General features: G+C 36.1%; 1 protein-coding gene across 1 annotated transcript in view; it reads right to left on the bottom strand.

Annotated features, from left to right (window-relative positions):
• Positions 1–1,108: 1,108 nt before the first annotated feature.
• Positions 1,109–22,637, bottom strand: part of CASS4 (Cas scaffold protein family member 4) — a 58,743-nt gene continuing 37,214 nt past the window's right edge. The window contains exons 3-7 of the mRNA XM_044659631.1: positions 14,499–14,603; positions 13,179–13,250; positions 6,844–8,223; positions 4,065–4,142; positions 1,109–1,576 (exon numbers count right to left, since the gene is read on the bottom strand). Coding sequence (XP_044515566.1) covers positions 1,166–1,576; positions 4,065–4,142; positions 6,844–8,223; positions 13,179–13,250; positions 14,499–14,603 — 2,046 coding nt within the window. The 3' untranslated portion in view covers positions 1,109–1,165. The remainder of the gene's footprint in view (positions 1,577–4,064; positions 4,143–6,843; positions 8,224–13,178; positions 13,251–14,498; positions 14,604–22,637) is intronic.

Here is a 22,637-nt window from a genome sequence, read left to right as displayed (position 1 = left end):
TAAAGGAATATGTTACTTTCAAAGACAGATTGTTATTATGACAGAGACATTATAAATTGACTTCACCTTTTAGACATGTTCTAGAAATAGAGTTAAAATGCAATACATAAAAATGATCTCTTTTTTAATTGTCCTAAATAGGTTTTATACCAATTTCTGAAGAAAACCACTAGACAAAGATCTGTTAGGAAGACAATGATGCTATAATTAATGTTCATAACTAAAATTATTTAAATGTTATTATATTTAAATAACACTATAAAAATATACAGAACTGTGATGATTAATGAAATATAAAAGTGTGTTCACAATACATGAATTTGTCAGCATACATGTCACATTCAAAATAAATTAACAGAAAGTTCAATAGATATAAGAAAATCCACATATTTTGTGTATAACATGGATATTTAAATTGATTAAAATAAAACTTCAGAGAATGACATTTTAGTGTGTAACAAGCAATTAAAAAAAGGTTTATATTTTTCTAACAAAATAAATTCTAAAAGGTTGGGGAAAGCCCTGGTATGCTTTTCATTAAAAAAAGGAAAGATGGACTATTAAAAATTCATTTTAACTAATATAAAAATGGACTTCTATAAAAACAAGCATAGGACTTAGAGTCACTAAACCTGGGTTTAAATCCCAGCCCACTCATTAGCTATCTAACTATGAACATTCCACTTTATCCTTCTGAATTTCAGTTTCCTCATCTGTAAAATGGGCATAATGATCCTTTGATCCTTTGCTTCCCTTACATTGTTGTGAGGGAAGTTTTTTGTAAGCCTTCAAGAGCTATATGAGAGTTCCCTGCACTCTCAACTTTAAGAGGTCCAGGACCTCTTAAGAGGACTTTTTATCTTTCCCAGTGCTCTGCACACAGCAGATACCAACTAGAGATTTATTGAAAAACTTGAATCAAATCACTACTTTACTTGCTGATCCCAGATATACTTAAAATCTTTGTTTAATAATGCTTCACTTTCTGCCAGGATTTGCTATGGAACCAGTGTCCTGGAAATTTCTAGCAACTTGGTACAATAGTCCATTAGGTTCTGATAACAGTACCAAAGTATATGGGCTATACAGAAGCTAGTAGTAAGACCAACCCAGCAAGGATTGCCGAGTCTTTATAGTAATACACAGGAAGAACTGAAGTGAGATCTCATTCTAGCGTTTCTCTGACTAGTTGTGTGTGTTTGCATAACTTATCTGCCTCCTCCTGAAGTTCTCTTATTGCATCAACATTAGGATATTTGAGGACTGCGTTCTTGGTGGCCACAGCTAGATTCTTCAATAAGCCACAAAGCTTGCTGCTACTGTAGAGAATCTCATTCCGAACATCCTTTTCCTTTGTCTCTTGGCAAAGGGAATCTACCAGCTTTTGACCTATCATGATGATCAATTTACTCTGGGTGATAAAAATTTCAGGTGGCTGATTATTGTTAAGGCTGGTATTAAATATGCCAATAGCCTTAAGAAGCCCACCAAAGTATAGTCTACAATGTTCTGAAAGGCTGATTTTCTTCTCTGGATCCTGTCTACTCAGCAGTTTGTGATTCGGAGGAGAAAGGCTCTAGAAAGAAAGAAAATGGTTCTATTAATGAGAAGTAATTAATATTTAATTGTTAATTTCTGCTTTATATTCAAGAGGTAACATGGTATAGGAGAAAAAATAGTTACATGGAGATTATTAGCTTTGAATTTTAGTACAATTCTCTTATAAAGATGGCTAGCTAATCCTAGCCATGCAATTTTGGGCATGTCTTTACAGCCAGAAAATTTCAGGGCTGGAAGGGAAAACATACAGAATATTAGTTACTTAAAGGGACTTTAATAAATAGTCTGAGTAGTGAGAACCCACAGAACATAAAATATTAGAGTTGAAAGGGTCTAGAGCAATGATGGTGAACTTTTTAGAGATCACATGCCATGACCCACCCAGAGACTGCATGCTGGTGCCTCTCTCCCTGACAAGTGCCGGGAACACCCCACACCCCACCTTTACCCCACGCAGGGGAATGAGGAAGCACTCCCATTGAGCTTCTCAGCAGAGAGCTGGTAATGTGAAAAAATGTTGTCAGGTGCAGTGGAGAGGGGAAAGGGAGCAGCTTTGCCTTTCTAGTAACAAACCGGGAGGCAGGCAGCGTGCATGCCCACAGAGAGTACTCTTTGTGCCATCATTGGCACATATACCATAGGTTTGCCATCACTGGTATTCTCTATACCAGTGGCCAATGTTAGAGGTAGAAAGTCCCTTCAAATAATTGAGGGTCAAGTATATAGGATATTAGGAACAACTCACATTTCTATCAAAACACTCAAGTCTGAAATATCTAATACAGAGGAGTCAAACATGTGCTGGCCAGGATGGGGACAGAACCAGAATAAAATGTAATTGGGAAATACTTAACAAAATTAATAAAAATATAATAAAATAAAAAATACAATATAATAAGACAATAATATGTGCTTTACTAAGTCAAAATTTGAGAGACAGGATATATGGTTTAATTGTTCAGTTTCTAGTTGAGTTTGATATCACTGATTTAGTACAAGGGTTTGACACCTGGTTGGGTGAAGGGATTGCATGAACTTAGATGGAGGAAAAATTCTGAGAAAGGATCCAAAGGCTTCACCAGACTGCCAGATAGGATCCACAACACAAAAAAGTTTCACAATTTTTGAGTGCTGAATGTTTATCTAATATTGGAGGGGGAAAAACCCTAAGAAGGGAAATGAATTGTCCAAGGAGAACCACACTTTTCTGGACATTAGATTCTTCATGTCTAAAATAAGAATAATAATCTCTACCATTCCTACCTCACATGATAATTTTGACGATCTAATAAGATAATGGATATAGAAGCATTTTTAGAAACTTTAAAATTATTAGTGGAAGGAGATTCTGTTTGTTATTCATCAAATAAAGTTGTGACCACATGATATGGAATAGTAGGTGAAGTCCAAAGACTTCAATTTGAATTCTCCTTGGTGTGTGACTATGGTTACATCACAATCTCTTAGTCTCAGTTTTCTCATTTGTAAAATGGAAGTAATTAAAATTTTGGTGCTTCACTGTTTTCATGAAGGCAAATTAAAAAGGATTATGCAAATATACGTTATTATTATCCACAAACAGGTAGCACCAAAGTAAAATGATTATTTATGGTACTGTGTGAACATGGCATCTGGATATTAAAAACATTTTTCTTTGGAGCATTATGTAGATCAGAAATATTTAACCTTTTTTTTATATCATGGACTCTATGGGCAATTTTCAATAGTGTTTTCAAAAGTAAACTCCTTAGGAATGTGAAGGAAACAAATTATGTCAAAGTAGATTTTAAAATATTTTTTAAAAAGTTCATAGATCCCAGGATAAGAATCCCTGATAAACAGATGAAGCTTGAAATAAGAGTATTTTTAAAAAATACAATAAAACATTTCATATGTAGTGCCTTTTTTTGTGATTTGAGAAGCTTGAAATTTGCTACTGATCTAAACATTCTAATCAGAAGAACAGATTTCTCTATATTAATTGTTTAAAGTGTAATGAATATAATTCTGAAATAATTGAGGCAGTATGGCATAGTGGGAAAATAAAGGATTAAAAGACAAAAGACTATGGTTCTAGGGGCAGCTGGGTAGCTCAGTGGATTGAGAGCCAGGCCTAGAGACGGGAGGTCCTAGGTTCAAATCTGGCCTCAGACACTTCCCAGCTGTGTGACCCTGGGCATTGCCTACCCTTACCACTCTTCCACCTATAAGTCAATACACAGAAGTTAAGGGTTTAAAATTAAAAAAAAAAAAAAGACTATGGTTCTAGCCCTAGCTTTTTAGCCTTGGAGAAGCCGCTTTGGATGAGATGATTTATCAAGTCCCTTTTCATGTTGGGTACATGTACTCTAAGATCTTCTTAGAATTTTTTAAAATCTAATAATCCCTTTTGCTGTTGGTACATTAGATTATTCATTGCCCTAGGAAATGTTCTTCAAGGAGAAAACATTTTAATCAGAAATATTTAGAAGAAAAAATAGAAGAGAGTAAGCACCATACTCTACCTTTGTTTTAAGATCTTTTTTCTTCTCTGTTTCTTGTTTGAAAGCTGGTTTCTGTACATCTTCCAGGGTCATTGTCTTCTGAAACACAAGCATACCGTAAAACATTAATTTATTTCAAAACTGCTACTATTTTTAGTTTTTTTTAAAAGCCTTGAGATGGCTTCTCTCATGCAACCTTCTGTTCAACCATGTGCCTTCTTTTTTATTGTCTAAACACAGGCAGTACTCTTTTATAGGAGAAATTACAGCCTGTTCTGATAAATCTATTAATAGTTTAATATAATATTTGCCCTCTTTTCTTAGCTTCCTCCAAACTATATTGTTTAAATATGAAGATTTAAAGTAATATATGTGAATTTTTTTTATTGAAATCATAATGTTATGTACAGAAAGAATTTAAACATTTCAGAGGCTATACTTGTTCTAAAATTACACAAGGCCAATCGTGATAGGGGCTTGCATTCCATAAATTTTCAGTAGAAATCTATTGCTGTTGAACTACTTTCCTAAATGTTAAAAATATTATCTATCCTATGTAGAAGTCCCCAATTTCTGTCCTGGGCCTTTTCCCCTTCTGTGGCTCTATACTATCTATCTTAATAATGTCATCAGCCCCCCATTGGTTTGATTATCATTTCTATGCAGTAACTTCCTCATCTATATATTCATCTCTAATTTCTCAAATCCTGAACTTCCATTCTGCATTACCAGATACTTATTGGATTTAGACTTCTGGATGTCTCATAAGCATCTTAAATTTAACGTGTCCAAATAGAATTTATCTTTCCTCCAAACTCACCATCCTTTTAAGTAGATCCATTTCCGTCTAGGATACCACTATCTTTGAATTACTGAAGTTGGCAATCCTATGGTAATCCTTTATTCTTTACTTTCCCTTCAACTCATGTTTAATCTGTTATCAACTTTTAACCACCATCTTTACAAATATCTAAAATTTTCCTTGTCCCTCAAATCATAAGATCATCATCCTAGTCCATATTCTCATTAATTCTCTCTTCGACTTTCAGTATCCTTCTAATTGCTCTCTCTGCCTCAACTCTCTCCCCTTTCCAATCCATTCTCCATTCTGTGACCAAATTGATATACCTAAAGTATGGAGAGGAGCATCCTATTCCACTGCTAAAGAAGCTTCAGAGGCTCCTTATTGCCATGGAAGGTTCAAATATAAACTCTTCTGTTTGACATTTAATGGCCTTCATGATATGACCTGTCTTTCCACATTGCTTTTTACATCACTCCTCTCATGTATTCTATATTGCCACCAAAGTAGCCTATTTCCTGCTTCCATACCTGACATTCTATCTCTTCCATCAGTGTTTTTACACAAGCTATTCTCCATACCAAGAATGCAAACTCCACCCCTAGATTCTTTCTGGCTTGACTTAAATTCCACCTTTTATGAGATCTTTCTTTATGCTAGTGACTTTCTGCCCTGAGGAAAGAGATCAGTCAATAAACATTTATTAAGTTTCTATTATGTGCCAGGCACTATGCTAAGCACTAAAATACAAAGAAAAGCAAAAGATAATCCCTGCTCTCAAGGAGTTCATTCTAATGGGGGAAGTGTTATACAGGGTGGTAAGGTGCTTCAGTAGGATGGGCCTGATAAGCTGGCCCAAGACCCCACAAATGGTGCCCAAGCCAAAGTGAATAGGTGAGAAGCTGTATATTGATCCATGCAGCTCCTCTGGTTACTTGGCTTGGGGTTGGGTTAATGGATAAGGTTTATAATAAGGATAGTAGTTGATAAGGTTGGATTAATTCGGCTGACTATGATTTATCCATCAGGTTGTCCTTTAGAATGACACCAATCTTCATTTAATTTAGTTTAAGGCTTTAAAACTACTAAACTCAAAGGGGTAGGATCCAGGATAAGGAAAGTGGTGTTGGGGATGGCTATGCTAATCTAATGGGAGCTAGAGTAAGCTAAACAACCACTAACAAGTTGGCAGCTGGCTGGAGAGGTTCCTCTCCCTCATAGGTCCTGGTCAGGCCAGCCTGTGGCCTCGACCAGGTAAGAGGAAGGTTTATGATCTTCTTCTTGATAGATGTGTGATGTATATCTCTCAGCCCTATTCAACAACAGGTGAATTGATTACTTGAGGCAATAAGGTACAGATGCTGGAGTTGCAGGTCTATAGGCCTACCCACCCTCACCACCCAGGACCCTTCTCAAGCCTAAGACCCTGAAGGGCTCAGCTCCTGGGTTTTTATAGCAGTGGTAGCAACTGTCTTTTGCCCTTGGCTCATGCCATCTGGGTAAATTCTAAATTCTGTAACTAAATGTCTGTCACTCAAGTTGGTTTCCATCTTCTTCCCAGAGGTTGCCTCTTATAGAAGACAACATTAAACTATATGTATACTATATATGCACATATATATGAGAATTTGGAAATATTTAGTTTGCATATACTTTGTATTGTTTTATCTATGTAATCTACCAACCCTCAGTAAAATTTTGAGTTTAGGGAGTTTCATTTTTAAGCTTTGAATGCTAATTCCTACTAGCTTTGCATATATTATTTGCTTAATAAAAGCTTATGAATGAATGAATACATATTATTAACTCTTCCAATTTAATTTAATTTCCAAATTTTATCTGTTATATTAAGTCCTACCCTCTGCACAGTAAAAATACTAATAATAAACAACATTTTTTTTCTGTTAAAGAGCTTCCTTTAGTTGAATCCAACTTATCCAGCCCAATCTATCCGTTTCTTCTTCTCTTATAACACATTACACAATAAATTTCACTAACCTGTGATTTATCTTGATCACAAACATTCCTCATATTTTTACTTTCTGGCTCAGAAGAGAATTCACTTTCCCTTGATTTACCAAAAGCAATATTCCCTTGGTGCAAGTCATAATTTTTTCTTCTCGGTAACTGAGTGAATGTTGCTAATTTATGTTCTGATTTAATGTGGAGTTGGTTAGCCTCTTCTTTCTCGCAGGTCTGTTTAAAAAGAAGCTTCCCATTTGCAATGATGATGGAAACAAAGCGCTTGATGTCTTCTGGAATTGTCCGGGCCACCATGACAAATCTGTCCAGGTCATCAGGATTGTTTTGAAGTTTGTCAGTAATAAGAATGTCCAGAGACCAGTTACAGTTATTCAGAGCTCCCATTGTTTCTAGAAGAATTTGGTAGGAATCTGCAATAATCTGTAGTTGCTTTTTTAGCCTGACTTGAAGATTATTATCAGTGAGATTGCTAACATTCACATTGACCAATTGGGCAAAATCTAGAAATTCTCCTACGGATGCCTTGATATGATCAGCAGCTCTATGGATCTCATCAATGTTAGCTTCCAGGAATTCTTTGAATCTCCACTTACTACTCACAAAGATCATCAGACTTGCTATGGAGCTAGCTACTCTGTGCTGTAGATCTGTTACCATCTCTTTGGCCAACTCCAAGCCCAACATAACCTCTTTGCCTGGTTCTTCTGATGAGGAAATGGATGAGGGGTCAGTAGATGCTGAAGAGCAAGAAGAGATACTGGCTCTGCTGTCTACACTGGAAATGGATAACCTATCTTGTTCTGATGGTTCAGGGGATATTGACCTTGGATGTCTTGGTAGCCACGAGGAAATGTGATAAGCACAATTTTCTGAAGCATCATTTTTCTTTTCAGTGTCTTTTCCAACCTGAGGGGCAAGAGACATCCCTTTTGGGATGTCATAAATATTGGGCATGGTATCCTGTTGTTCCATCCGAGGAATCAGAAAACTTGGAGGGACAGCATATTCAGTTCTAGGTTTCGAGGGTAGTATATCCCGAGGGAATGGAAATCCACACAGAGGCATTTCTGGGAGACTGTTTTTTTTCTGAACTGGGTGTACATTTTGTGGTTTGAGTGTCTTTGATTTATCATTTGGTGAATTTTTCAAGGTTGATGTATACCTAGGAGGTGGAATATCATAGAATACCTTCTGTTCTGGGGGACTTGATAGGGATGCTTGCCTCAAACTTGTTTTATCTGGAGATACTGGAGAGTCATAAATCCATCCAGGCTTCTGAGGATTAGGCAAAGTATTAGAGAAACCTTTTCTAACTGATTTTGTTGATGAAGAAACAACACAGGGTTTATCTCTTAGAGAAAAGACTCTTGTAGTCGGAGAGGGGACATCATAAACCTATGCAAGAAAGAATCCAATAACAACTTAATAAAAAGAATATCCCCCATGAACAAAAGCTAATTGTGCTGACTGGGGCATTTTCACTGGCTCTCCTCAGGTCTGGAATGCTCTCTATTGCCCTCTGCTTTCTGACTTCCGCTAGCTTCCTTTAAGTCTCAACTAAAAGTCCCACTTTCTGCAGGTAGTCTTTTCCTGTCATCCTTAGTGCTAGTGCCTTCCTTCTGTGATTATTTCCAACTTACCACATGTATGTCTATGTATGTATATATAGTTGTTTGCATGTTATTCTATTAGAATATGAGCTCCTAGAGAGCAGGGACTGTTTCTACCTTTCTTTCTATTCCCAGTGCTTAACACACTACATTTATATATTAAGCATTTAATAAATGTTTATTGATTGACTTACCACCTAATTGTGTAGTATCTCCACATTTTCTGTGAACCTTACTGTCTTGCCAACAACCTTCTGAAGTCAGACAAATATATTATTAATCTCATTATCATTTCCTAATTGGGCTCCCTGCCTCAAGTTTCTCTCCACTCCAATCCATCCCCACATAGTGATTTCTCTCAAGTACTGATCTGATCATGTCACATTCCCCTATTCAGAAAATTCCATTAATTCTATTGCCTCTAGGATAAAATATAAACCCTTCCGTGTGAATTTTAAAGGTTATGGTCATAGCCTGACCATAACCTATCTTTCTAACCTCATTTTTAGGGTATTTCTTTAGGGTGTTTTAGGGTGTATTTCTTCTCATAATCCATAGTCCAACAAAACCAGACTTCTCTTGGTTCTTCAAACATAGCAGTACCAATTTCCCATCTCTGTTTGCAAAGGCTGTCCCTGATGCCTCAAATACACTCTCTCCTCATCTTTGTTTCAAAGATCCTTCTCTTCAAGATGAAGCTCAAGCATTTTCTTCTCTATGAAGTCTTTCCTTATTCCCTTAAAGGCTAATGTGGCCTCTCCCAAACTACCTTGTATTTATATTATTTATCTTGTATATTCATATATATATATATATATTACATGTTTCTCCCATTGGAATGTAAGTTTCTTGAGAGTAAGGACTTTTTCTTTTTGACTTTGGATCCTCATTGCCTAAAATGCTATCTGACATATAGGAATTGTCTAATAAGTGCTCTTTGATTGATGTGCAGATGAAAAAACACCAGTTCTAGATGTTAAATAACTGCCCTAAGCTTATAAAACCAATAAAGAGTAAAACCTCTGAGACTCTATCCCAGTTTCCTTTGTTCCCAATTTCATTGCTTCACCTCTACTGAACTGAAGGCTAAAAAGTTGCAGCAATTTAAAATAACAATAGCATTAATTAGCAATAATAATAATAATGGCTCACATTGAAGGTTTTTAAAGAACTTTATTCCAACTTCTTGATTTGGAAAGTTGTATAGAACACTCAAAAAAGCACCTAACCATGAATTTCCCTTCAATTTCTATATTACCAAAACACACAGATAATAAGGAATTAATTAAGCCAATGAACATTAGTAATTCCAAAGGCTGTCAGCAACTTTCTGATATTACGCTCTAATAGATGCGTGATTTCTCTACCTCGAATCTCTCCCCACTTTAGTCCATCCTTTATTCAGCTGCCAAATTAGTCTCCCTAAATCGAAAATTTGAGTATGTCTTCCTCCTACTCTATAAACTCCAGTGGGTTTCCTGTTACCTCCAGAATCAAATATAAAATCCTTTGGAATTCAAAGTCTTTCACAACCTGGCCCCACTTATATTTCCAATCTTCTTATACTTTATTCCCCTTGTGTACTGTGATCCAGTGGCACTAGCCTCCCACAAAGCTCCATCTCCAGACAATTTTATTATCATTTTAATACTCTCCAGGGTATTTTCATTGACTCCTTCATACTTGGAATACTCTCCCTCTTCATTTCAGCCTCCTGGCTTCTCTGGCTTCCAGTTCCAGTTAAAATTCCATTTTCTGCAAGAAATTTTTCCCATTCCCTCTTAATCCTAGTACAGTCACTCTGTTGATTATCTTCAATTTGTCATAGTTGTTTTCATGTTGTTGCATCCATTTGTTTCAGGAGTTCTAACATTGAGTGGTTGCTTCCCCCACAAGATTCCCATAAATATCATCTCTCTCTCTCTCTCTCTCTCTCTCTCTCTCTCTCTCTCTCTCTCTCTCTCTCTCATTGAGATCAGGGACTTTTTTTTAAACTTTCTTTGTATCTCTAGCACTTAGCACACTGCCCAATACATGGTAGGCACTTAATAAATACTCATTAACTAATAAATCTTATTCATATGGGTGTGCTCTCCAACTATTCTGTATGACTTGTCCATGTTCTTCCATAATTTTGTCACAGGGGATCCTTCTGTTAATTGTATGATGGTAAAGACATAGTCTATAGGGAATATCACTTTCAAAAGCCTTGTTTCTTTTTAATATCTAATAAAAATGCCTTTGAGGTTTGCATAATTATTCAAAAAATTATAAAGATTAGAAAGTAAACTTATAGATAATCAGTTATTGATGTTCTCTTGGTTTCCTTTTTTGGTGGTAACAAAGTCTAAGTCCTGCCCCTCTCCCCGCCACCCCCACCCCCCCCAATGCCTTTGGAGTCTTCTTTTCCTATAGATCTCTTAGGAATCAGTTCCTCAGAGCCTTCAAAATATTTCACCTTCAGAGTGGATCTTTGTATAACTGTTACAACTGCTTTTCCTTCCCCCTTTGTTTTCTTCAGTGGCATTTTTACTTCCTTTTTGAAACTATAAGATTTGAGTACAAGTATAGTACTTCCGTTGTCCTTGATAAGGAGAAGAATTTTGTTGGCTGTCTTTCCAAAGTTTATTTAAAATGCTTTTTCCTTTCACTGCTTATTGCTATTTTGTGATACTGCTCATAATCTTCCACCATTTTTTCTCCTTAAGATTTTACAAGCAATTTTACATTCCAAACCTCACTGTCAGATCTCTCTGGTTGGCAACTTAAGTATTTGCTGATTGTGGTGGTTTTTTTTTTTTTTTAATTTTTAAACCCTTAACTTCTGTGTATTGACTTATAGGTGGAAGAGTGGTAAGGGTAGGCAATGGGGGTCAAGTGACTTGCCCAGGGTCACACAGCTGGGAAGTGTCTGAGGCCGGATTTGAACCTAGGACCTCCAGTCTCTAGGCCTGGCTCTCAATCCACTGAGCTACTCAGTTGCCCCTGATTGTGGTGGTTTTTAAGCTCTTTTGTTTTCCTTATTATGACAACTGATTTACTTTAGATAAACTATGTGAAATTGTTATAATTGTTGTCAATACTCTTTCTTCTACCTATTCCCACTTGTTGGTATTATTAACCTGTTTAAATAAGTCAAGGTACAGTTGTTTAGACATCATAGTTTTTCTTATTGTTATTTTTTAATTCTAGCTTTGCATTAATTTTTTATTATTGCTCTTACAAATCAGTAGTCTACATGGATAGCTTATGGGTTTTCCCTGTCTATTAAAATATAATCAATTTCTACCTATGTTAAATCAACAAATATTTTGATACTGAGTCACTTCATTGCAAAGGTGAGTATAAGTGATGATGCTCTATGGAAGTGGCCTTATTTCTTCTTTAATCCTTCTTTTTTCCCCTTAAAAGGGAACCAACCAACTGAACAAACTCTACTCTTTTTGTTATTCTTAGATTTCTTTGCCATCTTCAGCCTGTTATAGGTTTTGGCATCACTGGAACTTCTCTTATAGGACCATGTCTCACTTTCCTATCCCTTCTCTATTATCTGCCCTTCCTTCATTTTTCTATGTGGGTTTTATAAGTGCGTCAATGTGACATTTTAAAAATAACTTCTGGAGGCAGTTGGGTGGTTCAGTGAATTGAGAGCCAGGCCTAGAGATGGGAGGTCCTAAGTTCAAATCTATCCTTAAACACTTTCTAGCTGTGTAAGCCTGGACAAGTCATTTAGCCCCCATTGCCTAGCCCTTACCACTCTTCTGCCTTGGAACCAATATACATTATTGATTCTAAGACAGAAGGTAGAGATTTAAAAAAAACAACAACAAACAACTTCCTCTTTTCTTTTTCATTGCTATTTTGTCTGTGTGTGTGTGTGTGTGTGTGTATGTGTGTGTGTGTGTGTGTGTGTGTGTGTCTTAAAAATTTCACTTATGTGTGCTTCTCTTCATTCCTGGGATGACCTCTTATGTAGGATTTTAAGTCAAAGACTACCTTTTCTTTTTCTTAACCTTTTTAGATCTATTCCCTAAAAATCTAAAGCATCGCCCAGCTTTCTTTAATAATTAATTCTGATATTGAAGCTTTGCTTCCCCTCCCAAGATTCCCAAAATTTGTGTGTCATCTCTCTGTCTCTGTTTCTGTTTCTGTCTCTGCTTCTCTGTTTCTATCTTTTTCCATCTCCATACTTAGATTTTTCATTTATTTTCTTATAATTTGCCAGACTGGAAATGCAATGTGGCTACATATGGACCGAATCTTGCTGCTGATTGGTACAGAAGCTTTGACTTGCTCCTTCTCCAGCTTGGGCCAGTTCACCCCTCTTTAGGTAGATTAGTGTTCCTGGTTCATCATACTGGTGTGGTACTAATGCAGACTTTATTTCTGAGGTTGTTGAAGACTCTTCAGCTCAAGTAAACCTCCAACTTCTGCCCTCCTAGTATCAAGGATTACAGGGATACACCACCACCCCAACCATTTCTATATTTTTTAAAGGTTTCTTGATGCCTTTTGTTTTTAAAACAATCATTTCCAGGCCAGATAATCTATAAATTCCCTTCTAATTCTGAAATTCTGTGATCCCACCAGTTGAACCCAAATCTTCTGGCTTTAAATACAGTTCTTAATTTCCTCATTCTATTGGAGTCAGTCTAAGATAATTTCTGGTGCTTCAAAGCTTTTAATAATTTCATAAATATTACTAACAAATATTTATGTTATTTTCTACATCATACTCACATGTCTCGTTGGAACATGAATTCCTCCTTTTTCAGAGCTTGCTGGAATGTCATATACTTGTTGTTCCTGTTCCTAGGACAAATTCAATAAAGGAGAACAGCAAAATTATCATAAATATGATCAATTCAGGTCATAACCTCCTCAAGCCTCTCTTTAACTAAAGAAACATATTTGTGAAGAATTGAAGGAAGACCTCCAAGTTATGGAGTTCTTGTAGTAACAGTATCATTTACTGATGAAAATATTTAATCTAAAGCTTACTTTTCCAACTTATCTTACCTATGGATTTACCTTTCCTAAACATAAAACCTAGAAGAATTTACCTCAACTACTTGATTTAATTTCTGTGTCTTGTATTTAATCTCTACACGCCAGAAGAACAGATGAGTCTGAGTTCAAATAAAGTTTCTAGTAAAAAAATAACAAAAATTTTTTGGGGAGTTTGCTTACACCACTTTTATTTTTCTTTACATGATAGCATATGTTGGGCATCAGTCTCAAAGATTAGCATGACTTACAAATTTTAATTTTCTACCATTGTGAAAATATTAAGGCAACTTACAAAAATTGACTTAGGTACATAAATTTACAAGTATACAAATACAACCTTTTTTAGCCCTAGCTAAGGATTGAGTAATTTCTTAGGGGAAACATAATTGGTTCCAAAGGCTTGGATTCAACATTTATTTTTACCCCTTAAGTATAGTAGCAATAAATATTTATTCATTGTCATCATTGGATTTATATACCATTTCTTATTGAATAAATTCCTACTCAGGTGCACCATCATGTTATAGATGTGATCCTAAGTTCTTGAAGGCCATGGGAAGTATGAGACCTGGGAAGTATTGTCAAGCTGGAAAGCCTTTTAGCACAGGCCCATCCATGACATCAGTTGTCTGAAGACCAATTTTGTTCAGTTCATAAGAGCCCATCACCAAGCTGATTGAAAAACGATAAATTTTTTGGTCACAGCAACTCTTGAAGACAATTGACCAAGTTATAGAAAAGTAGCAACCTTCTTTGGTAAAACAAAGTAGGTAGGTAGGTACAAAGGGTACCTACACTTATGAAGTCCTAGAACTAAAGCAGTTCTAGGACTGAAAGGATAAAATAATCTGGTATGTATATGCTAGATTGCAGATACTTGAAAGTCTAGCTAATGCCAGTGGCATGTTATTTGGCATTATAAGACTTAAAATTAATTGAAAAATAAATAAAGCTAAGATATAATTATCACATTAGATTAGACTCCAACTCTAGAAGTATAACATGACACTTCTGAATATAATACATTCTTTAATTAGAAGACAGCCTCACCTTAGGAATCAAGCGGCTTTGACTTTGTGGGGATGGAACATCATAAACTTGTGGATTAATAGTTGATAAGAGGGCTGAAATTGGTCTGGGAAGTGTAACAAGGTCCTGAGAAAGAAGGAGAAGGAGGATATAATTAGGAAATAAAAATCTTAGACATTAAAATATGTTTTCAAAGTTAATTTCTAATTGATAAAGATTTTTCTAGTACATAACCAAATAAAGTAGAGAGATAGTAGTGTAATGGCAGGAACCCTAAGGTTGGAGTCACAAGTCTTAGGTTTAAATCTTTTATACTTAATAGCTCTATGATATTTATTCCTGTGATTTTGGGTAATATTAACAAGATATTTATTTTTTCTGAGCCTTTGTTTCCTCATCCATAAAAGTAGGGATAACAAATATTTGCATTACATACCTTATTTATTTATTCATTCATTCAACATGTGACTAACAAAAGTTTGTTAACCCCTCTTACAAATGTAATAGATTTTCTGAAGTATTCTCCTAACCTTCACTCATACTAACAGGTGGATCCCAGAGAATAACTGCTATATCTTCCTATCAGGATTCAAATGGTACCCCATAGAGATTGGGAGTGGTGGTTTTCTAATGCAATATAATTCACAAGGCCCTAATAGTGTGCTCTCCTCCATGGTGATCAGTTAATATTAATTAGCCAAATGTAATTAGATTTTAGGAAAGGGTATTTACTAAGTTGGGATAGTAAGACTAATTGGTATGAAATAGCTCCCCAAAAGTCTGTGACGTAATCTCTCTTTTTTTTTTTTTTTAAACCCTTACCTTATAACACTGTGTATTGGCTCCAAGGCAGAAGAGTGGTAAGGGTAGGCAAAGGGGGTCAAGTGACTTGCTCAGGGTCACACAGCTGGGAAGTATCTGAGGCCAGATTTGAACCTAAGATCTCTCATCTCTAGGCCTGGCTCTCAATCCACTGAGCTACCCAGCTGCCCCTGACCTATTCTCCCATCAATATTATAGAGTCCAGAGGAAAGTAGGCTCAAGCATGTATTATAAAGAAGTAATTCACAGTTCCTAGAAACCCTTTTGCTGGAGTTCTCAAGATATTCCCATTAAGCATGGTATAGCTTTTCTACTGGTCTGCTTGAAAGTGTCGTATTTTTAGATTGTCCTTGATTCTCAAAGTAGCCACTGTTCCAGGGATGCTTCTAGGGCTAGGATATAACAAGAAACATAAGATTCTCCAACCCTTTAATGTTCACAAAATCCTCCTCTGGTCAAGTAGGGAAAAGGAATCTAAGACAGAGATCAGGGACCAGGAGTTCCTTTCCCCATCACCAAGTGTTCCTTCTCAGGGAGTTGGCTAAAATGATTCTCTTTTATGTTGGGAAATGATTATATTATCCAGCTTCAAAATTGGATTGCTATTTTGTAGATGATCCACAGGGTAGGATCAAATTTCTGTATCTAATACCAATATAAAGCCTATTTTGTGTATGAGGTGAGTCCATTTCATTCAATGGCTTTCAAAGCCTTTTTTTTTTTTTATCTTTTATCAAATACTTTTCAAACTTTGTCTGAAGTTTATAACTGATTGGTTCAAAGGAAATTTCAGACTAGATTCATAACTAGGTCACATCTCTTTCTGATTGGTTTAATTGATAGACTATCTCATCTGATAAAAGTATCAGACCAGGAGATATTGTTTGTTACTTTTAGTGGTGATAAGGGTGATCTGACTGATTCACTCAATCCATCCCGACCCTTACACAAACAAATACCTACTGTGTGCAAAACATTTTACTAAGCAGTTGGGTAGACACTAAAACACAGCTTCCTGCCTTTTTGGGGTTTACAATCTAGAAGGGAGATAATGTGTATAAGCATAAATAACTGTTGTTTTGACAAAATCTAAGCAAGAATTTCATTTTACTTTTTGGCCTTTTCATCTCTATTACCTAATAAAGTACTTGACACATAGTGGATATTTAGTAAATGCTTGTTGATTATAAAGTTGTAAAACAAAATATGTAAAAAACAAGGTCATTATGAGGGGATGAGGTAAGGCTTCAAGGGAGATGTGGTATTTGAGTTGGGCTTTAGAGAATGAATAGGAAATGCAACAAGAGACAGAAAACAATCCAGGGATAGGGAATACTGTGAACAAAAGCCAGGACACAGTAGAATACATTGAAAATTTGGAAGGTAGGCTTAAGGAAGATATAGTCTAGAATGTCTAGGAACAGGATACATGGAAAGGAATAATAGTTATTATTACCTATAGCTAGAAAGGTAGGGCAACACCAGATTAGAGACCCTTGAATGTCAATCAAAGGAGTTTAGTTTTCTTGGTAAAAGGAATAAGGTAACTAGAATGTGGGATTGTTTGGGACTTATATAAATGTGTATTATTAGTACTAAACTATTTGGTGTTGTGAAAGGGAATTTTTATTCCCTTTGTCTATTTTAAGTTAATCAATCAAGAATTAAAGTGCCCCTACTTAACACTTAGTAAATCACTAACAAAGAAAGTTCAGGCCCTAAAAGACCATAAGAACTGCTGCCTCCCTCCCCCCCCCCCCCCCACCAGTGGAGAAAACTGTATATAAGTAAGAGATTCAGGCATTCTTGGCTCTCCATTCTTGGCAGCTCTGGAGCATGAACTCTGGTGGGATTCTTGGCAGTCTTGGCCTCATGTGCCTTGAAGATTCTTGGTGGTTTTTAGCATCTTTTGGCTCTTTGGATTTTGGCTCTTGCTTCCTTGGTGTGAGAGACTGCCCATTCTGGCTCAGCCTCTTTAGCATTGGTTTTTGGTTGTTGGAATGCCTGACTGGAGACACTCTCATGGACTGGTGAGATTCAGATTTGCATTTGCGATCTGGAGGCACTAGGATTAGGATTTAGGGTATCTTTAGGAAGGCGATATTTTCTACCTCCTTCCTATATTTCCCACTTTAATATCTCTACCTTGCTGTAAGTAAAGCTACCAAACAGCCTACTGACTCATAATTTAACTTTAATTTTTATAAATGGTGACCACAACAATTTCTTTTTTAACCATAATTATTTTTGTTAATCCAAATTTTTAACTATTATATTTGGCAACCAATTTTAATTATTACAGTATATTTTGGAGATTATGCCTGCTCAACAATATAATTTCAATAAATCCATCCTTCTTAATTTTGTAAGTGATCTGAAAGATTAAATCTTTCTCAATTGCATCTTCTTTTATGTAAACCAATATAGAGGATGTATGATTTAGTCAAAATAACCTAGTTCAAGAGTCATGAAATCTAGTTTTCAGGCCGTGGTGTTTTAGTATCTTGTCATGTGACTTTGGTCAAGTCACATCTCCTCTCTATTTTTTTCCCTCCTAAAAATCACAGGTCCATGATCAATCAACTAATCAACCCATCAATCACTAAGGTCTATCCAACTTTAACATTATAGGAAAAACTAGATTTAAAGAAAACACCAATCAGGTTGAGATTATTGTCCATATATGGCAGAGGAAGAAAGGATTAGAGGATTAAATTAAATTGAATTGAATAAATATTAAGCACCTACAGTATGCAGAGTACTATTCTCATTATTAGAGGAACTATACAATTTGAATGAAATATGTGTAGGGATATACTGAGAGATGTTTCATAACCAGCTCTCTGGGGGAAAAATGTATCCAGCAGCATAATTTTAGTTTTGGTCTTCATTATTTTTTGAAATTTATTTTTTTACTTAATTTAGAATTATTTTCTGTGGTTACATGATTCATGTTCTTTCCTTCCCTTCCTCTTTCCCCCCTCCCATGGCCAATGAGCAATTCCTCTGGGTTTTACATGTATCATTGATCAAGGTTTGATCAATTTTCTTCAGCTAGAGTCTAGACTGTAAGTCTACCTAGAGGGTCCATCTGCAGTCTAGACAAATCTAGACAAACAACAAAAAAATCAAACAAACCCTGATTTATAGCATTTACTAAATTCCAATGCTCACACTGAAAATTTAGCAGTCATCTCTCATAAGCCTATATAAGCTGTTTCTAGCATACTGGACATGTGCTTTACTGACAAAGTGTTTATAGTCTAACAAGGAGAGGTAGCACATACAAAGTAACCATTAAACAAAATAATACATGATCTGTGTATAGTAATACTGCAAAAAAAAAAATTATATGTGGTCTGAGAACCAGAAAGCTCATTACCAATGGGCTAAAGAGAAACAATTTGAGGAAACTTCACAAGGATTGTGAAAAAGCTATGATTCTTCAGTGTTTAAATTCTGTGGACAAAATATCATTGGATTATCCTATTACCTAGGAGGACCTTCAGATCTCAGTCAGATGAATTAAAAGAAAGCTAGTTTCCTTTTTTTTTCTTTTTACCAACTAACAATCCATTTTCACCCAAAGTTACTCGGGTGAGAGTGTTACTAACAGCCCTGATGTGTTTTAAGTTCATGCAATTTAACTGATTTTGTTGAGCACTGCATAAATGAATGAATAACCAGTAGGAAGGCTCAAATCTTCAGAGGGCAAAGGAGGATTTTCATGAGAAAACTTCTAGTAGGGAATTTTCAGATACAGTGAACGTATTACAGAAGTGCCCAGTTCTTCTCAGAAATCATGCTTAATGAAGAATGCAATTAGAGAACCAGAAATATAGAGAGTCAAAAGGAGTTGGGCAGCTGGGTAGCTGAGTGGATTGAGAGTCAGGCCCAGAGATGGGAGGTCCTGGGTTCAAATCTGACCCCAGACACTTCCTAGCTGTGTGACTCTGGGCAAGTCACTTAACCCCCATTGTCTAGCCCTTACCACGCTTCTACTTTAGAACCAATACCAAGTATTGATTCCAACTAGGTTTTTAAAAAATAAAAGAAAAAGAAAAAAGGAAAAGAAAAAGCAAGGGATTATAAGGTACTAGATAGAAACTCCAAATCGGGAACTAGTTAGTATGGGATGACTTGTTCAGTAAAGTTGATCTATGATACATACTGTGAAATATGAAAAAAAAATTTCCTTTCCTCATTTTAGATTCTTAAGCTTGATCTTAAACCTGAAACCAAATAGATTTTAAATGATTTAAAGTAAGAAAGGCAGCTCAGTTTATAATGCTAAGACAATTGGAGTATTGTTGCTTTTAAAGTAACCTATAAGATCTCTGCCCCTAGGTTCTAGTCCCAGTTCTGCAACTAACTCACTTTCTGAATTTAGCAAGTCATCTCATATGTCTAGGCCTCAATTTTCTCATCTCTAATATTAAGGATTTATACTAGATGAATGCATAAAGCCAGGGATGATAATCACTAACTCCTTAACAAAATCAGAGGAATATAGTTAGAACTTATGTCCTACTATCCACCTCTTCCACTAATAAGTGTAGGGGCTAGAGTTAGCTGATTTTAAGGTGCCATCTAACTCTAATCCTATAATTGGACCTCTTTGTATGGCCAGTAAATGCTCAGATAGATTTATGCATTTTTGTTCCTGTGGTTATTATAAAATAGAATGATTATTCACTTGTTCAGAAATCCTTAGGTTTCTTTCTACCTTGTAGCAAGGGAAATCATCAAACTTTTCTTGGTTCAGTGGAATGAGTATTAGCTTCATAATCAGAGCACCAGGACTCAAATCCCTTCTTTTTCACTACCCATGTGACCTAGAACAAGCTACTTAATCACTCTAGGTCTCAGTTTCTTCATCCTGTAAAATGTGGGGGTTAGATTAGATGGTTCCAAAGATCCTTCTTAGGTCTTTAATTATGATGCTATGACATGACAAATATAAGAAAGAAGAAATAAATACAACACAATGAGGGACTGAAAGACTTGAGTGTTTCCAAAGTCTTTAACTAGAACCGAAAGTCTGTATGTCAGTCTCAGGAGCTCCACTTCAGCTTCTAGGGAATTCTAGTTTTTGGTTTCCTTTTAGTTTCACCACTAATTTGTCACTACTAATGAAAGCACATTACTAAAAGACTATTGCATGTGAATGATGAACAAACATTTAAAAAAGCAAGAAAAAGACCTCTACTCCAGCATCAAACAAAGAATCAGGAGCCTTGAGTTTGAGTTCCAACTTTAAAACTTACTGTGTGTTCATGCGCAAGTCTTATAGCCTTTCTGAGGCGGTTTTCTTTTCTGTGAAATGGGGATAATACTGCATTATTTCTGAGGGAAGTGCTTTGCAAACCTTAAAACTATTATGCTATTATTATGTCATAGTCTAAGTTCTATTTCAAAGAAAATGATTCTACAAGAAGCAATATAGTCTTTTTAAAAAAGCTTTACTGTCTGTCTTAGAATCAATACTGTATATTGGTTTTAACAGAGAAGAGTAGTTAAGGGCTATAGTCAGTGGAGGTTAAATGATTTGCTCAGGTCACACAGCTAGTAAGTATCTGAGGTCATATTTGAACCCAGGGTCTCCTGTCCTGGTTGTCAATCTACTGCGCTACCTAGCTCAGTGGATTAAGAGCCAGGCCTAGAGATAGGAGGTCCTGGGTTCAAATATCTGACATTAGAGCCTATGATCTTCCCACTGTGCCATGCTATATGTTCTTTTAGTTGAGTAAAGAAATTAAAAATATGGTTTTATGATTAAAATTATCTCAAGAGGCTGATTTTGGGGCAAGAATATAAGTTTATTGGTTATATCAGGTTTATTGGTTAGGCCAGCCTCATAAAGCGATAAAGTGATTGATAAAAGTTTTCATGGCTCTTTCAGGACCAGGGATGATCTGAGCTGGGTCAGGTAGCTTAATAAATCCACTTTGGGGAGCTCATTATTCAGCTCCTCCCTTGAACATCCCAAGACATCTTTAATTGGTGGTAATGAATTAATCAATGTACCTGCCCCTCCCTATCCCCAGAGGTGGACAGGTCACATACACAGGAAAAGAACCCTTGTCTCCTTCATTTATTAACCAAATTCTGTTAAAAAGTAAGATATTCATTGGAATTCCCAAGGTCAAAGAAGATGCAAAAAGCAGCAGACTGAATGGTGTCTCTGACTCAGATCCCGGATATAGAAATATATGGAAATTCTCCCTAATATATAGAAATTACTATAATATATGAAAAGTAAGTCCCCACAATGGAAAGGGCTAAAATTAAATACTTAGTAGCTTGATTTCTTTCAACAGACTGTGTAAAGGACAATGGTAACTTTAAAGAGTCAGCTGCCCAGGGAACAGCTGAGCATGTGAGTGTAGGATTTATGGCAGTTGTTGCAAAGAGATGCCCTGAGCTGCCTCCTGCACTAAGCTGAATTGACAACTTTATGAAGTTTGTAGTGAATACCTAGCAGTGTTAGAGCACAGTGCAATTGTTCCTTGTAACAACTGTGCTGTGGTATAAGATGCAGCTCAGGGACTTATGAAATGCAAACTATTCAGAGTCTTTTAATAACATGTACTTTCTGATGCTGACTATGAAAAGAGCACTGGATAGTAAATTAGTAGATCATTAGGCTTGGAGTAGCACAAAAAGATGGCAAGCTGAGAATCTTTCAATAGAGACACAATTTAAAAACTAACATTCTCAAAGGTAGCATCATTTGTCATTTGCTGGAAGCAAAACAAATGTGGCATTGAAATGTCAATCTGAGATAATAAAGGAGGAAATGGTTACCCTCAATGAGGGTACCTAGGTCTATCTTTCATTTCAGTATTTGGTAAAGCTTTATTGTTTGGAGGGAAAATACTTTATGCTCTTCTTTCCTTTGCATATCTTCTCTTTGAATCAATAGAAATGTATCTTGGCTGTGTCCCTATATTTAATGAGTGGCATGAACTTCTTTCTGGTACTATAGCAAATTAGAAGCTTTAAAAAAAGCCATTAGAGGGGCAGCTGGGTAGCTCAGTGGAGTGAGAGTCAGGCCTAGAGACGGGAGGTCCTAGGTTCAAACCTGGCCTCAGCCACTTCCCAGCTGTGTGACCCTGGGCAAGTCACTTGACCCCCATTACCCACCCTTACCAATCTTCCACCTATGAGACAATACACCGAAAGTATAAGGGTTTAAAAAAAAAAGCCATTAGACCATCCAATTCACTGTGATATTTGTTAAATGCATAGGAGAGCATTTTTTTAATTAAAAAATATTAGTCATAGGTTAATAGAGCTAAAAGGGCCCTTTGAGATTATCTAGCCCAAGCATTCCAT

This window comes from Gracilinanus agilis, chromosome 2 (genome assembly GCF_016433145.1).
Source record: "Gracilinanus agilis isolate LMUSP501 chromosome 2, AgileGrace, whole genome shotgun sequence".
In the NCBI taxonomy this organism is placed as follows: domain Eukaryota; kingdom Metazoa; phylum Chordata; class Mammalia; order Didelphimorphia; family Didelphidae; genus Gracilinanus; species Gracilinanus agilis.
This window is presented reverse-complemented; position numbering and strand designations above follow the sequence as displayed.